We start from the raw sequence: 18,446 nt of genomic DNA on the forward strand, positions 1-18,446 counted from the left end.
AACTAACAATACCAGTTTGTCAGCTGACACCATTAATGCCTGGCATGGCTGTCCGTGGAATAACAGTGACGGTTATAGACGACCACAGCTGACCTGGAGATCGGGAACGTCTGTGCTGGTATGTCAGTATTGTACATTCATTCCAGGCTTCGGCTAGCAACCCACACTGCAAGCATCCAGAATGAGAACACGCGGTCCATGCTTCCCATTGAAATCCTACAGACAAAGCTTTTATGTAGAACTAGCAGTATAAGGAATGTAAATGTACATCTTGGTATTATTGTCATTGGGTACACATTATAGTCAGCTGTATCTGTTCCTGGAAAAGCTGGACGACAACCAATATGGTCTCCATAAGACATGATGTCTAACCATCCCGGATTAGGTGAGACAGTCCCGGATATTAGGGGCTGCGCCACCATCACAAGAGGGAGTAGATAGGTCCTGATTAGAGATGAGCGAGTATACTCGCTAAGGCACATTACTCGAGCGACTAGTGCCTTATCTGAGTATCTCCCCGCTCGTCTCTAAAGATTCGGGGGCTGGCGCAGGTGACAGGTGAGTTGTGGTGGGGAGCGGGGGGAGAGAGGGAGAGAGAGAGAGAGATCTCCCCTCCGTTGCTCCCCGCCGGCCCCCGAATCTTTAGAGACGAGCGGGGAGATACTCGGCTAAGGCACTACTCGCTCAAGTAATGTGCCTTAGCGAGTACACTCACTCATCTCTAGTCCTGACTGATTCCTTCTCCCCAGCCTATCCCCGCCTGGCAGCAGTAAAAGCTACGGTATCATATGTGCCAATAACAGATTACAATAATAACTTACAACTAAATAAAATGAAAACACATTAAGTAAAGTGAATCTAAAAGGCCATAGAGTTCACTAATGGTAGTGCAGCGACCATATCATGAGGTCCAAGCTGAGGAGCTGGCGGGGTAGAGGTAGCACTTGTCACGGTGGTTCTACCAGACTTCTCCCCGGAGCGACGCACAGAACCTTGGCCAAGGCACCGCTGGATCATCGGTTACCTGAATAAGTGTAGTGGACTGGATGAGTTGTCACACGTGACGCCACTGTTCCTTCACACCGTTGATTCTTCAGCGATAGTAACAATAAGAGTCCACACACGGATAAACTTGAAAAACTCAATCACTGGGGACGCACAGTGACCAATAAACATTACTGTATACTTACTCGCACGTGCAGGAAAGACAACTTTTCAGTAGACAGTCAGGGAAGAGAACACAGCATGAAACCAGGCCTACAGTCTAAGTTATCTGTAATGCTCCGCTCCTGGACACACACTCCGGGACTCTGAATAACTCCGGAAGGGGACAAAACACTCCGCTGACACTCACTCGGTACTCTCAAGATAGACGCTGCACAGCGGACTCCTTTTCTCCTTTCACTCCTCATAGGCGATTCCTGGCATTGCGGACATCTGGATACCTCTCCTCCGCTTCCATCACTTCAGCACATGAGGGTTGAAGGTACCCCCATGTGGCCGGCACTCCTACTACTCTCTTAAAGCGGTTGTCCCGCGCCGAAACGGGTTTTTTTTTTTTCAATAGCCCCCCCCGTTCGGCGCGAGACAAACCCGATGCAGGGATAAAAAAAAAAAAACGGGTAGTACTTACCCGAATCCCCGCGCTCCGGTGACTTCTTACTTACCTTGTGAAGATGGCCACCGGGATCTTCACCCTCGGTGGACCGCAGGTCTTCTGTGCGGTCCATTGCCGATTCCAGCCTCCTGATTGGCTGGAATTGGCACACGTGACGGGGCGGAGCTACGAGGAGCCGCTCTCTGGCACGAGCGGCCCCATTCAGAAGACAGGACTGCGCAAGCGCGTCTAATCGGGCGATTAGACGCTGAAGATTAGACGGCACCATGGAGACAGGGACGCCAGCAACGGAACAGGTAAGTGAATAACTTCTGTATGGCTCATAATTAATGCACGATGTACATTACAAAGTGCATTAATATGGCCATACAGAAATGTATAGACCCACTTGCTTTCGCGGGACAACCCCTTAACCGTTGAAGATCATGGACTCCCCACTCACTCTCAATCACTCATATGTGTAGAATACAAACATCACGTGACGAGATAGATATTGATACATTTCCAGACATATCCCAGTCACTTTCAGACATTAACCTCTTGCATGCTGCAGCTGTGCAATGCACATAACAGCAGACAAGACACTTTGCACAGTGCATCCACATAAAAAACATGACATGTATGACATTTATGGAGGGGCCAGAAATAGGTGCTTCGGGCCACTACAGTAGCACAATGCAACGAACCATAAACCAAGAAATTAAACCCCATCAAATAAAATATTGATAGTAATCAATAACCATGACAATAAGTCTATATACTGAAACGTTTTAGGATAGATTCACACAGACGTATTTGAGCGTGCAAATTGTACATACGCAATACGCAGAGGACAGAACCTATTGATTTCAACGGGGTCGTTCACATACATGTAATTTTTCTGCGCATTTCGGTGACACAAAAAAACCTCAGCATGCTCTATCTTCCTGGGCATTTGCACACCAAAGATCCCCATAAAAGTCAATGGAGATGCGCAAATGCACGCGCTATACACTAGGAGATGCACGTGTTTTTGCTCCCTGCTGATTGCAAACGAGCGCCGGCTAAAGCCACTGGTCAAAATTGAGCCCCCAACTTCAGGCCTGTTTAGGCCATGTCCCCAGGCCCATTAGTACGTGCTCCCTTCCAGCTCCTGTGCAGGGGCATGGCCTAATGTGTACAGCTCAGTGAGGAGGTGGGAGCGGTCTCCTGCACCTTCCTCCTCTTGCCTCGTCTGCTCTAAGTGCAGTCTGCTGGGCATCTTTCCTCAGTGGATCTCCTGCAGCTTGTCTGGTCCACAGTGGGTAAGACTGCCATTAGGCAGCACAAGTTAACCCCTTGTTGTTCTTAACCAGTGGTAGTTGTTTTCTAGCTCTCCTACTACCATCGTGGCTCTGAGATCTTAGGGAGCCAAGCCCATGCCTAGTATTCCCACATGTTATGCGTGCAGTTCTTCTCGCAGCCATGTAACCCCGCTCTGCAAAGCCTGCATCCCTCTGTGACAACCGCCTCCTGCGTCCCCTCACTCAGAATCAGTTTCTGCCGATGCGGCTTATCAGCTGCCACTCACCACTGAACCAGAATGGCTAAGACCCCTGATACAGTCAGTTCTTTTCATGGTGGATAGGTTTTACCGTGGCATGCCCTCTCGTGGTAGACCACGCAAACGTTCAAGACGTTCTCTCCAGAGTGCGTTTCTCCATCCTCCGCCTCCAGTAATCCATCTTAGGCAGCGGATCCGGAACTTTCAGAAAGGGAACTCTGAGAATTGTTCCGTACCGGAATCAGATGTGGAGAGCTCATCCAAGATGACGGCTACAGTCAATAGCCTGATTAGAGCCATAAAAAATAACTTTAATATATCTGTGGAGGGCTAATCCGACGATCAGTAGACGCACTCCTTCAGACACCACAGGCAGGCTTCCTAAGCTCTTTCCCAGGCACAAGGCGTTTGTCAGGCTTTTCCAATTCCAGGGAAAGCGCTTCCTCAAATATCCTGCTAAATTAAAAGGTTTTGATGTTTTATACCCTTTTCTGCAGGATTTGATCCACTGAAGGCAGGTGTGTAATAGGTGAGGGTCCAACACCCCTCAGAAGAATGGTGTACCCTTACCCCTGTTCTGCCAGAGAAGATGAACGCAACTGGAATGGGAATTTGGACATAAGACCATATGTAAGGGTCCAAGTCTATAAAAGTTAAGTAACATGCAGCATATAGAGTAGGTGTAGGAGGACCTCATTCTCTCAATAGCTGGGGTCCAGGAGGTGGATCATGTGGACATCCCATAAATATCTCAAATGTGAAAAACCCTTTAATCTGAAGTCTTTGCTCGTGCAAAGTGTTCAGACAGACGGAGAACACCACTGATCGCTGGCTCCTCACCTTATAAATGAAGTGCTGAGCACTACAATGAGTGAGAATCCCGCAATGTTTTAATGCTGAATAAAGGCCAGCGATAACGAGAAGTGAACAAATAGTAAACTATTTTTTTTGCACTTACACCGGACGATAAAACAATAAACGGAATGAAGGGACTGGAATACCCAGAGAGGCTATCAAAATTGGGATTATCTACCCTGGAAAAAAGACGGCTAAGGGGCGATCAAATAACCATGTATAAATACATGAGGGGACAATACAAGGATCTCTCCCATGATCTGTTTATACCCAGGACTGCGACTGTAACGAGAGGACATCCGCTACGTCTAGAGGAAAGCTGGTTACATCACCAACATAGAAGGGGGTTCTTTACTGTAAGAGCAGTGAGACTGTGGAACTCTCTGCCTGAGGATGTGGTGATGGGAAAATCCATAGAGGAGTTTAAGAGGGGACTAGATGCCTTTCTGGAGCGCTATGCTATTACAGGATATAGACATTAAGTGATCAGTGGGGTTGTTGATCCGGGTCTTGGAGTCAGGTAGAAACTTTCAAACGTTAATTCAAGGATTATTCTGACTGCTATTATGGAGTCTGCAAGGAATTCCCCTCCCCCCCCCCCCCTCTCAAGGGGGCTAACTGGCTTCTGCCTCATTGGGGTTTTTTTGCCTTCCTCTGGATCCACAAGGGGGATGGTGGAAACAGACTGAACTAGATGGGCATTGTCTCCCTTCAGCCTAACATACTATGTTACATTGTTCAGGTTTTAGTAAAAGCTGAAATGCAAAGCAGTGGTGAAGTACACAGTTCACAACATGGACTGCCTTTCAGTAAGCTTGTACATATAGTGACGTATCTGCTGTAAAAACAGGCTGCCCGAGTGAGCTCCGATGTCATTGTGTCGTTTAATGTAGCTTTCATCCAGCTACAGCCCAGGCCATGCGATCACACCCTAAAATATGTATTTTGCTAGAACGCAATATACTGCACAACAGTGCCGCCAACTGGTGATAGATATTATGACAGTCCATAAAACAGCTCCAAGATACGGTTTTCAATTAACCGATGAAGCACAGCAGACACAATTTTATTTATTGCTTTTTAATAAATATGATATTTTTTACAGCATTTCTAGTAAGATTCGAAAAATAAGAGGCGTGTACAAAAATACTTATAAAAAGAAGCAGATGAACGAGGAGTGTCTGCCAACCGGTCTACGGCTGAGGCATCCTCCAATGACTTCACTGAGGACATAGAGAAAGCCTTGGTGGGAAGTGGTCTGAAGACGTCTTGTAGCAGCTATCCATAACCATACCGCTCTGTCATGCTCTTATCTCCAGGCACTAACTGGCCGCTCAGCTTCATCAAGAGCTTCACTACCAGGCCGGCCTATATCAGACAGAGAGGGACATGAAAATGGCAATCAAACACCAATACACAGGTATACAGCAGGGAATACATATCATTTATGTCCAACTAAAGGGTGTGCAGATTCCTGCAACCAACGCATCTAAAATTAAAAGGTGAAGCGACTTTGCAAATAGTCTTGCTTAAAAATCTGCTTCCGTTTTAGGTCTACAGCTCCTATGCAGAACCGTGTCTCCGTGATTACACATTACAAACTAAACCTGTATAGACTGACCCTGAGAGATATTCCACTCTATCTGCCTTCTAGTTAACCTGTCGAATGTAGATTAGGAAGAGGTCGGGGTCAGAGTGCGGTGCGACTGCAGGATCAGACAAGGTCGATTTAGGGCTCCTGCCCACGGACGGATATTTGCTGCAGGATCCGCAGCACACAGTGCCCATAGTATGCTATGGGAAATCAATTCTTCCTGCACACTAGCAGAAACCAACTGCGGTTTCTGCAAGCGGAGGAAAAATCGCGGCATGCTCCATTTTTTTACAGATTCTGCGTGAATGGCTTCCATTAAAGTCGACGGAAGCCGTCCGATCAACGGCCCTTCTGCAATCACATTGCGGAAACGTTGCGGATTCCGTGTTACTAGCAAGGTTAAAAATAAATTCTGCACTGTGCATGTCCGACGGCTCGCCGTGTGGACCATCCGCAGTACAGAAGAAAAAGAAACTAAACAGCTACGAGCGGACGCCGCTGCTGGTAGAGGCGGTAGAAAAGCGGTTAGCGCTATAATTAGCGTAACCAGCTACCAAAATAAGTAAAAGGTTTGTTGGTAAGGGAACCAAAAAACAATAAAATCAGAAGCCTAGCAGCATCTCTAGCCTTGATGGTAGGCTGGTGGCTTTGGACACGGCGGTGCAGGCATCCATTATTGACTCTGCAGTTGATGAGGGACGTTGCTGATGTTATTTTCTCTGCACGCCGCTCCTCCCGTCAAGCATCTACATTCTGCTCCTTGCGGTTGGTCTTGAATCCAATAAAGATCTGACATTTCATTGTTGACCAACGCATGAGAATAGTGTAGTTATCATACTGCAGGACTTACTGAATCTATACTTGTGTGGTGTCCTCCATACTATACTACTATTTATGTTGTCGGGCCTTATATAGTCAGTTCAATTTTTTAAATTCATTACAGTAAAAGTTATGTTTTAATTGGAGTTTAGTCAGTGACTTTTTGAGATCTTTCTTTACTCCCCCGCAGCTCTGAATCCAGTCTTTTCATATCAGATTATCTACTATTTACTCACCTGTTTTGTGTGAACAATGAAGCTCATTCTGTTTTCAATACTGTGGATCTGGAAACAGGTATCGCCGTCTCCCAGCTGCCACTTAAAGCAGCCAAACTTTAAACTAATTAGAAGAGCCTGAAATTACAAAAAAGAAGAGATGGGATTAGGAAACAACCAGCGATGCTTTAGTACAGAGTTCTACTGGGCTGCCACAGTGATTGCTATTAGGCCCTTTAAGAGATGGCTGTTAGGGCCCATTTACATGCAACAAGAATCGCTCAAAATTCATTAAAAACGATGGCATATGAGCGATAATCGCCGTGTGTAAATGCTACCATCATGCACTTTTCATCTGTACGATGATTTTTAAGTTAGTCTAAAAACCATCGTTCAGACCGCAGGCTGTGTTCTCCACGGGAGTTGGAGATTACATTGTATTCTCTGCAGCCCGTGCCTGAACAATGGAGCTGATTTCAGAGCTCAGACCACCTGCTGAGTTATGGAAACAGCTCCTGGGGGCTCATTTACAAGCAAATGAAGCTGAGAAAGTACCAATGGGCATTAGTGTCCATTAGTACTTTATGCAAAACGATTGCTAAAACTTTGAATTTTTCAATCATTTGAAAGATTATCTTTGGGTGTAAATGGGCCTTTAAGAGGAGTGCCATTAGTGGCTGGCACTGTTGATACTCTGTGAATATCCCATAAATGACTCCTATGGAAAATGCCCTTTAGTTATATTTTGGCCCTTGGGAGTGGTATAGTCTGACAATGTAGCCCACTTGTTGATTATTACTGTTCTATAGTAACATGGTTGGCACTTGCATTTTATTTTGGGTTGTCTTTCTTTTACATTTTAATTTAGTCCTCATAGGGGACCTGAATTTGAGATCGTTTGATCGCTCATAAAGCAAAATGCAATAACATAGGATTGCATTATAACACGTTCTGACAGGCAGTCTATCAAGCAATGCCACAGGCAAGGCTTGATAGGCAATCAGCCACAGCAGTTCTGAGGGCCTTCAGAAGGCCATCAGCAACCATGGCAAGTGAACGGCATCCCACGAACTCCAATCGGGGCATTTTATAGGGTCAACAGCTGCGATCAGCACTTATGCTGATCGTGGTTGTTGCAGGCAGGTGTCAGCTGTCAAGAGACAGCCAGCACCCCCATTGTATTGACTCTCAATCCCCATCCATACACACGCTGCACACCTAGGATGTAAATGTACGTCTTGTGTCAATAGGAGGTTAAATGACATTTACATGACCGTACAAGATTCGGAAAGTCCGATAATCTGGCATATAACAGATTGATACTTGAGTAAATGAATTTTACTGTCTCATCATCCTTGATGTTTGTGCCCATTTAAGCAGTTCAAACAAACACTTTATCCATCACCACTTACCTTGGTCTCCAGGTTGAGAAGATGCAGCCCTTTAGTATTGATACCCACATACACCCGAATGACCTTGTGACTGCTGGAAGTGGCCTTCGTGAATATCTGTCCAGTGAAAAACGCTGCTCCATAGGTGGGTATATCCCAGCAATTCTGGAGAAACATGCGCTGTAGATGGTGCATTTCTTTGCTCACCCCTTCACTTGTACTCAAACTCTGCAACAGACACAATGGAGACAATGTACAGAATTAGTGCAAGCACATGCTGGAGCCAGACGGCCTCAACATCCCCCCCTACTGGCACTTAACCACATTTACAAATCCTTCGGGAGGTAGCAGGGATGGAGTGACCTCAGGAACTGAGCTTGCACCATCAGTTTTTCTGTTAAAGGGACTTTTACACGGGGCGACTATCGGCCGAATTATTTGCTCTAAAGACGGAATTCAAACAATAGTTGTTCAGTGTCAATATGGCCACGGTCAGCGTGACAAGTGAGGAGTTGCTAGTTGTTTTGTTTCAACTTACCAGAAAAATAGTTGCTGGTTAGAGATGAGCGAGCACGCTCGGTAAGGTCAGTTACTCGAGTGAGGATCGCTCTTCTTGAGTAACTGCCTTCTCGTCCGAGCAAGCTCGGGGGGGGGGGGGGGGGGGGGCGGCAGGGGGTAGCGGTAAGAGAGATCTCTCTCACTCGTCCCCCCGGTCCCCTCCGCCGCCCCCTCGAGCATGCTCGGACGAGAAGGCAGTTACTCGAGAAGAGCGATGCTTGCTCGAGTAACTGACCTTACCGAGCGTGCTCGCTCATCTCTATTGCTGGTTGATCAAAAATGATCTGGTGTGAAGCCATAGTTGTTCGTATTTGAACACTTGTGAACAAATTTGCATGGAGATCCCCTCTATGAACGATATCTCAGCAAACTACTTCTGAACAATCATCACACAGTGCTAATGAGCTGCCATGTCAGCTGGATGCCCAGCAAAGGCCCTCAGGTCTGCAATAGAAGTGAGCCTATTAGACTCTTAAGACAAAATGTAATAGGCTTTCTGCCAGTTTTGCACTGGGAGACATAAAACACTGCGATACAGAAGTGGTGCAGTGTATTATACAAGCAATTAAAGGATCCAGTGATCGAGTTCCAACCCGAAAAATTGAAGGGCCACTCCAGGGAAAACACATCTTTCCATCCATTACGTGATTGCTTGCCCCCTCTGGATATCTCCTATGTAAATTGCACACACTTCCCTGCAGTGCCGCCTCCTGTCTGCTACTTATCAGGCACCACCTTGATGTTTAGATTTATTCCTGCTTGCTCTTCCTCTATGCAGTGCTAACAATTTCATGATGCATCAGTACAGCATTGAATGACCAGCTAGAGCCAGTACCATCTCTGCCTGCTGGAAGGATGGTGTGATCATTGTTACTATGTATATTCACCAAAATAAGCTAAACGCCATAAGCATAAAGTCAGGAGGACGAACTGTCCTTCATTATAACTATGATAGGAGACTTTAATCATCAGGAGTAACTGTGATAGGAGTTTATGTCCCTATATGTGAAGAGTGTGCATGAAGTAGACCATGTAATATCATTATACTCGTACAGGAGGACATGGTGACACATTATAGGGTACAATTGTACCATTAAAAATTTTTCGCTTGTCCGACAAAAAATCAAGCCCTGATATGGCTGTTGATGGAAAAATGAAAGTTATGGCGTTTGGAATGCAGAAGTGAATGCAAAGAAAAAAAGTACTGGCTGCCTTAAAGGGACATCAGATGCTCATTGCTAGTTGCTCTCTGCTCATGTAGGAGAGTTCCAAGCAGTGGGCCCCCAATAATGTCCATATGTACGTAGGGCATATAAAAAGGACTTATGTTAGCGGCACAAACCCTTCAACAGATATTGGTCTTAGGGTGCATTCACACGAACGTATATCGGCTCGGTTTTCACGCCGAGCCGATATACGTTGTCCTGGTGTGCAGGGGGGGGGGGGGGGGGGGAGGATGGAAGAGCCAAGTGCAGAAACTGAGGCTCCCGCCCCCTCTCTGCCTCCTCTCCGCCCCTCTGCACTATTTGCAATGAGAGGAGGCGGGACGGGGGCGGGGCTAAAGTCCGGGAATTAGCCCCGCCCTTGTCCCGCCTCTCCCCATTGCAAATAGTGCAGAGGGGCGGAGAGGAGGCAGAGAGGGGGCGGGAGCCTCAGTTCCTGCACTTGGCTCTCCCATCCTCCCCCCCCCTGCACACCAGGACAACGTATATCGGCTCGGCGTGAAAACCGAGCCGATATACGTTCGTGTGAATGCACCCTTATGCTGATTTCGAGACACATCAGTGGTTCGAGGCTGGACTGTTGTCAGGACTGCAGCTTGGTTCACCATATGGCTGCCCATGAAACATGTAAGTAGGGAGACTATGACTGAATGGCAGGAAGCAGTCTCACCTTGTACTCATGGAGTATGCGGTTCGTCCAGTGAGGGGCTTTGCTCTTCACCTTGGTGATTGGTACAATAGACTTTAAATTTTCTTCACTGGAGAAAAGAAACAATAAAAATGTAAACAACATATTCCTGTATCCCATAATGCACCATGCAGTGACTTGTGTAAATACTACATTTCCCATCAAGCACCGCAACTGGCTGTACTCTATAAAGACACTGCAGCAGTAGGGCAATGGTGGAAAAGGTCTCTTATAGAGATGAGCGAGCATACTCGCTAAGGCAAGCTACTCGAGCAAGTAGTGCCTTATGCGAGTACCTGCCCGCTCGTCTCAAAAGATTCGGCTGCCGGCGGGGAGTGGGGAGGAACGGAGGGGAGATCTCTCTCTCACTCTCCCCCCCCCCCCCCCCACTCCTCCCTGCTCACTCCCGCAACTCGCAACTCACCACTCACCCACACCGGCCCCCGAATCTTTAGAGACGAGTGGGCCAGTACTCGCATAAGGCACTACTCACTCGAGTAGTTTGCCTTAGCGAGTATGTTCGCTCATCTCTAGTCTCTTACCTACCACGTGCTATTTATAATACTGTGTCTTCTTATCTGATGGAGAGGCCTTTAGGCCCCTTAAGACTCCAGGGCCCGGTAGCGACTGCTACCCCTGCGATAGCTACGCCGCCTGTGACTTAAAAGTGAGCAGGAACCCTGCAGAACTGTGAATGCAGCTTTGGATGTGACTTGAGACTTCATGCCAAAATCAGTACAAGATAAGCACCCAATGACGGCTAGCGTTAAAGGGAGTAATTCCAAAAAAGTAAATCCTCTTCGGAGGTAAGAAAAAAACTTTGCCTTTATTAGTCGTGTCACAGCATTGTAGATAACCCCAGGGACGGCGTCCGACCTTGGTCACCCTCTAGCGTTAAAGGAGTTGTCTGGGACTTCTAGCCTATCCTCAGGATATGTTATCAATAGTTTATGTGTGGGGGTCTGCCACTTGGGATTCCCATTGATCAGTTAGCCGATCACCGAGCCGGCTGTCAGTGCTGGAAGCAGATAAGCACTGTCAACAATGCAGCGACCTGGGTTGTGACTGCAAGTACAGCTCCCACCGAATTTAATGCAGTACCAACCAAGTTGCAGCAATGCAGACAATGCGATCTACTTCCAACTCTGTCTGCATTGTTAGCGGGCCCAGCGATCAGCTGATCGGCAGGAATCCCAAGTGGCGGACTCCTACCAAACAACTACTGACGACCTATCCTGAGGATAGGTCATCAATAGTAAAAGTCCTGGCATACCCCTTTCGGTAGGAGAGTTGTGAGCTGTTGCTTTCCAGGTTGGATTTAACCTATACTATCCTTTGTTCCAGTAGGAGATGAGTGGCGCATGATATAAGGCAACCGCTTATCCCCAGGCCTCTACAGAAATAAGTGCACTCAGCTGATCTGATAGAAGTCTGATTGATGGGGACGTGGCCTGAAAGGGTTGATGTGCCCGCTCCTTCACATGACGGCACTAGGAGCCATACAAATTATCCACCGTCACATCTTACTTCATGAACCCTTGTTTGTGCTTTTTGCTCTCGTAGTTCCCATATACGATCTGCAGGAGGAGGCTGGCCAGTGTGATCAGCTTCACGTCTGGTGCTGGATAGAAACCCTTCAGGAGGTTGTAACGAGCTTCGTCAAAAAGGATCAATATAGACAGAGGATCTTCAATCTGTAAAGACAGCATAGAAACAAGTTCTACAGCTGTGTAGATGTTGCGAATACTCAGAAAAAGCCTGTGAGTCCTGTTTACCCACCGACACAAATAAAGCCTGTGAGTCCCACTTGACCCGCCTAGAGTGATTGACAGCTCTTCCTATACTAATGAGTACTTCGGAATTCAAATAACTTTGGACGAGGTCTGATCTGTCTTAACGGCGCTGTACTGCTGTACAGGTGGCCATATATGTAGCAACTAAGATGAATGTTAACCCCTTAGTGACCGGCCTATCGTGCTTTTACGTCCTGCAGCTGCAGGACATGTATGAAGGGAGATCATGCGGCAATCTCCCTCCATACATCGTGCCTGCCGGCTTGTTCTTACAGCCAACACCCTGTGGCAACAGCTCCGATAAGCCGCGAGGCTCATCGGAGCTGTTAACCCTTTAAATGCCACTGTCAATTCTGACACAAAAAAAGATTGGTCACTAAGGGGTTAATGGTTTAATATTAGTATGTTTTTAAAATAAAGTCCAACCAATGCAAAACGACTATGTTCCTAGCATTTTATTAATGGGATTTTCTGGTCCTGTGCAAACAAAGCTTAGTCACTACATAAATCAAAAGTTTTGCAACTTATAAAGTTCGGGTTAAAATCCCTCACAGTTTTCAAGATCTCTGCTTGTCGTCAATGAATCACAAATTCTCACTATGTATTGCATTTTAAGTATTGCATCTTACAAGGGATGGAACGTCCAGCCACTAACACTAGTTAACTCTTTCAAGACCAAAAGACACACATTCTGCTGTTCTGCTATTCCCTCTTTCAAAAAATCATAACTTTTTTATTTTCAAGGTGACGCATCTACATGAGGGCTCGTTTTTAGCATGACAAGTTTTACTTTTGAATGATACCATTTAACGTGCCATATAATCTATATGAAGATTTTTAACAATTTCTAACCAGGGCAAAATGGGGGAAAAAACTTAACGAAACCATTTGAGTGGCGAGGGTTATTTTACAGCATTTATGGCGTTATCTGAATTGTGTCAGTACGATTACAGGGATAGCAAGTTTATATGGATTTTTTAATGTAGTATTACTTTAAAAAAAAAAAACAACGATTTTCCAAATACAAGCTGTCACCATCTTACAACTACCGTAATTATTGTATTTTTCTTTCGACGGTGCTGTGTGATGGCTCGTTATTTGTAGGGCCACTTGTAATTTTTACTGGTACCATTTTTGGGTACATATGACTTTCTAATAGTTTTTTATGCACGTTTTTCTTGGATATGGGGTGAACAAAAAAAGCGGAATTCTGGTTTTCCTTTTTTTTCTTTTTCCTGACAGCATTCACCATATGGGATATATTTAACAAATGTAATAAATCAGATTTTTTTTTTAATGCAACAACCATGAAAAGAGGGAGGGGAGATTAAACTTTTATTTTTAAAAAAATATTTTGTAATAATTAAATATTACGTTACTTACTATTATTATTTTAGTCCCCGTAGGGGACTTGAACTTGTGATCATATATTTATGTATATATACACACACACACACACACACACACACACACACACACACACTGTAATAAAATACTATGGTATTGCATTATGCTGTATTTTAACACCCTTTCTATTAAAGACGTGCTACAAGCACATCTTAATAGGCAATCCTTTATAACAGCCCTGAGGGCATTTAGACAGCCCCTTGCTGACATGACACCCGGATGGCACCCCAGCTATCTTATCACAGTGGGGCCGTTTGGGACATTTAAATCCCAATCGATAGTGAGAGTTGCATTTAAAGGGGTAAGAGCTGCTGAGATCTCCAATCAGATGCATGCCGGCTGCTAAAGACAGCAGATACCTATCATGGATGAAGTGGGATCATCTCAGAGGTCGGCCTCATACACAGCATATGCTGTGGTGGTCTACATACGTCCAAACTGCACAGGGTGTATGCAGATAGCCATGTAACTGATGGGAAGGGGTTAAAGTGTTGCATCTGGTTGCTATAAGGGAAAGAGGGAACCTTCATTCTGTCACCTTTTTCTCTACGTCCAGTGGTAACTTTACATCCCTCCGTAGAAAGAGCTGCGGGGTCTCTCTCTGGGGGTCCAGGTTAGTAAGCTCATTCACTATCTCTCCCCAGTCTCTGATGTGCTGCAGGGGCTTGTGAAAAGGCTTCAGCTGGAGGCCTAAAAGGAGAGCAGAAGGCAGTATAAATACGATGCAGACTACATAATGACCAGCAGCAGGGCCATAGGAATAAAATACTATAGAGAGCTTCACATCCTTTATCAGATCAAAGAACAACTCAGGACTTTTTGCTTTGACCGTTGTAAATAAGTGCCAAGAAAATGGGCGTGGCCAGGGGCGTAACTATAGAGGATGCAGAGGATGCGGTTGCACCCGGGCCCAGGAGCCTTAGGGGGCCCATAAGGCCTCTCTTCTCCATATAGGTAACTCAGTACTAAAAGTAAAGCATTATAGATGGGGCCCTGTTACAAGTTTTGCATCGGGCCCAGGAGCTTCAAGTTACGCCTCTGGACGCGGCTAAAAGTTTTAAAATGCACACTAAGAAAAAAAATGGCCACAATTTTTGAGTGCAAAACCATGTAGTAATGTAAAAAGTAGAAGTGCGTGAGAATGCAACGAGACATGGCAAATGTATACTAGATATTACTGACAAGTGTACAGAAGACATACACCTGACGGAAAAACAGTGAAGTGTTCTAAAACACTCTGGAGGGCGCCCCGAAGAGGAAGACATTCTAGTGAGGCTTCAGAGAAGTCCGCTGAAATCAATTTGCCAAGCATCAAGATAATTCAACGTACCGCCAATGACAGTGTATGAAGTATGGGATAAGCGGCTTCATATGTATCCTTGTAAAGTGCAAATTGTCCAACAACTGAAGCCAAACGGTGAGCCGCATAGACAGGAATCTACTGCAAAATGCTTAATTGCATCAACACTAAGGCCTCATGTCCACGGGCAAAATAGGATTTAAAATCCGCAGCGGATCACCCGCAGCGGATCACCCGCATGCGGATCCGCATCCCATAGGGATGCATTGACCACCCGCGGGTAGATAAATACCCGCGGATGGTCAATAAAAGGGAATTAAAAAAAAAAAGGAGCATTAAAAAATCCGGACCATGCTCCATTTAGGTGCGGGTCTCCCGCGGGGACGGCTCCCGCAGGCTTCTGTTGAGGCCTATGGAAGCCGTCCGGATCCGTGGGAGACCAAAATAAGAATTAACTTACCCGCAGCGGACCTGGCAGTTCTTCTGTTCTTCACGGTCGGATCTTCTTTCTTCGGCCGGGCGGATGTGCCCGGCGCATGCGCGCGGCTTGCAGCCAGCGTGCCGAGCACATCCACCGGCCGAAGAAAGAAGATCCGGCCGTGAAGAGGAGAAGACCTGCCCGGTCCGCTGCGGGTGAGTTAATTCTTATTTTAAGCGCTCATGTCCGCGGGGCAGGAGGGACCCGCTACGGATTCTCCATGTTCCGGACTGCTTCCATAAGCTTCAATAGAAGCCTGCGGAAGACCCGCACTAAAATGGAGCATGCTACGGGTGTTTTCCCACACACGCAATCCGCGCTTAGGGTAAAATGACATCCGCAGGTATTTCATTACCTGCGGGTGTTCAATGCATTCCTATGGGGCGCGGACCACGCGTGCGGGTGATCCGCTTCGGATCTGTCCCCGTGGACATGAGGCCTTGTCAAATGGCACAAGGTGCAGAGATGGAAAACCGAAAATCCACAGTCTACAGAGAACATGTCCAAGGTAACCAAAAATTAAATGTTTGGTGTGGCGTAATGACGGACCGGACTATCAGTCCGTTTATTTTTTTGTTTACAGTTACTGGCCCCATATACCTTGACATGTTAGAACAGTTTCTGTATCTCCAAATAGCCGATCCACAACTTAATATTATATTCCAGCAAGATGGGGCTCCATTGCTGGATTGAACATGGTGGACCAATCTGATGGTACCTTGTGATCACATTGCAGGGTGCCGATGGATAACAGAAAGAGCCCCCTACCCCTGCCATCTGCTTACATGCTGCAATTGCTATTGATTATGGCATGAAAAAAGGTTAAATTGCCAGAATCTGAGGTTTCTCCACCCCAGGAGGTTAGAGCAAGAACCTGGCTGTCTGTAGTCAGTCAAACCACTGCCTTACAAGATGTATGTGCAGGATTAAAGCCCATTAGTGAGGTCAGTAAAAAGGTGCATTGGCCGTCACTAAGGGATTAAGAAAGCCACACTAGCCAGGTACAGCAGCGTGTAATGTCTTAAACTAGCGATGCATACTACTGTACGGTTTACATCAGGTAGTCAGAGAAGCGGTGCGGCCATCTTGGTTTGTCCAGGCCTGGAGGGCCACTCTAATTCCATGTGTAAACTCTGAAATTGTGTTTACAAGTATTCTTTAATCCTATGCCGCCTGCACACGGGCGGGTCGGACCCCGCATACGGGATTCCCGCAGTGGAGTTCGACCGGTGCCCCCTGCTTACCTGTTCGGCGTCTTCTCCTCTGCTGCTGATGTGCCGGCGCACATGCGCAGTACAGGGGGTGCCGCGCCGTTGCTATGGCGATGACACAGCTGCCGCGATCATTCTGCAGTGATGATTGCAGAATGGTGGCGGGATGGATGGCTTCCATTGACTTCAATGGAAACTGGCCGTGTGTAGCCCACACAAAATTGCTCGTGGGCAGAAAATCGTGTTTTGCCATAGCATGCTATGGGCTGGAATGGCTGCAGTATCCGGAGGCGGAATCCCGGTCCACATTTTGCAATGCAAATTTCCCCATATGCCGGAGGCCTTAGTGGGGCAGTTACTTGTGTACACATCAGGCATAAGGAGCGGGTATTCAGCCATACAACATAACGTGCCCTGATATTTAACACTGGAGTCATGTTGGACCGATGACCAAATAATAGTATCCTTACTGATATTCTCTGAGCAGATCCAAATAGCGAAAAACTGCTGCGTCTCCTGAGACAGACGCATCCCCTCCATAATTTGCTGCACGGTTGTGTTATTGCCATGTTTCAATTCCACAGAGCGGTACGAGCTGTCCATCCGATAGATGCGGACCTTTTCATACTAACGTGTGAAAAAAAAACCAACACATAATGGCATCATTGTATACAACTACAATATATTATAGCGGGGGTTGACAACTGTAATCCATGCGGAGCTGGTAAAACATATCACTAGTCTGCAAGAATGGCTGAGCACCAAATGAGCTCTGACTTTAAAGGGTGACTAAACTTTAAAAACACTTCTGACAGGTCATGGTGATACCTCAGAAGTTTTCATCGCTGGGAATCTGGGTAATGACACTCCCACCAATTGTTAAAAAGAATGGGCAGAAGAGCTCAGCTGTTTCCATCCATCTCTGCTCTATGGAGAAAGTCTATGGAGTCCTTACACCGCTTGCTAATAACACCCGAAAGGACACAGCACTCAGCTGAACGCTACTGCCCATTCACTTTAACAATTGGTGGGGGTCTCAGCACCTGAACGCCACCCATCACGTCTTACATGTCACTACGAGATATTGGATGTTTTTTTATGTTCAGTTACAATTAGAGGTGAGCGAGCGTACTCGGTTCGGGTGTTTTTGCACTCGAGCACCGCTTTTTCCGAGTAACTGACTACTCGGACGAAAAGATTTGGGGTGCGGCGTGGTGGAGCGGGGGGGGGGGGGGGGGGGGGTTAGCAGTGGGGAACTGGGGGGAGCTCTCTCTCCCCTCCCCCACTCCCCTCTGCAACCCCCCGCTCACCCCCGGCGCCCCCCGAATCTTTTCGTCCAAGTAGTCAGTTACTTGGAAAAAGCGGTGCTCGAGTGCAAAAACACCCGAACCGAGTACGCTCACTCATCTCTAGTTACAATGTAAAGATGACCATCAGCACATCCAGCACCTACTGTGTTAGGCCCAACGTCCACGGCGGATTTGATTTGATCCGCAATTCAAAGTGCCCATAGGGGAGCATTGGCATTTGCAACTAAATTTAAGCGTGCGGATTTGATTTGCGGACTGTTTGGTGCGGAAAACAAATTGCAGCACGCTCCATTTCAGTGCAGATTCCATGCGGACGGGCTTAATATAAGTCAATGGGTGCGAACAATGCACGGTTCATCCGCAACTCACAGAAAAGGAAGTCAGATAGAATTTATATACTGCAGGAAAGGCTCAATCACCATACACCCTAGTAGCATGCAGTAAGCCAGATTGCAATATAGAGG

The 18,446-nt window shown here is 46.6% G+C and overlaps 1 protein-coding gene across 2 annotated transcripts in view; it reads right to left on the bottom strand.

Annotated features, from left to right (window-relative positions):
- Positions 1 to 5,066: 5,066 nt before the first annotated feature.
- The window catches only part of KRIT1 (KRIT1 ankyrin repeat containing), a 44,872-nt gene continuing 31,492 nt past the window's right edge, over positions 5,067 to 18,446 (bottom strand). For both annotated transcript variants that reach the window (XM_066584549.1, XM_066584550.1), the window contains 7 exons: positions 17,143 to 17,299; positions 14,222 to 14,373; positions 12,011 to 12,177; positions 10,466 to 10,553; positions 8,036 to 8,242; positions 6,645 to 6,761; positions 5,067 to 5,363 (listed from right to left, as the gene is read on the bottom strand). In XM_066584549.1, coding sequence (XP_066440646.1) covers positions 5,274 to 5,363; positions 6,645 to 6,761; positions 8,036 to 8,242; positions 10,466 to 10,553; positions 12,011 to 12,177; positions 14,222 to 14,373; positions 17,143 to 17,299 — 978 coding nt within the window. In that variant the 3' untranslated portion in view covers positions 5,067 to 5,273. The remainder of the gene's footprint in view (positions 5,364 to 6,644; positions 6,762 to 8,035; positions 8,243 to 10,465; positions 10,554 to 12,010; positions 12,178 to 14,221; positions 14,374 to 17,142; positions 17,300 to 18,446) is intronic.

Source organism: Eleutherodactylus coqui, chromosome 12 (genome assembly GCF_035609145.1).
Source record: "Eleutherodactylus coqui strain aEleCoq1 chromosome 12, aEleCoq1.hap1, whole genome shotgun sequence".
Lineage (NCBI taxonomy): Eukaryota > Metazoa > Chordata > Amphibia > Anura > Eleutherodactylidae > Eleutherodactylus > Eleutherodactylus coqui.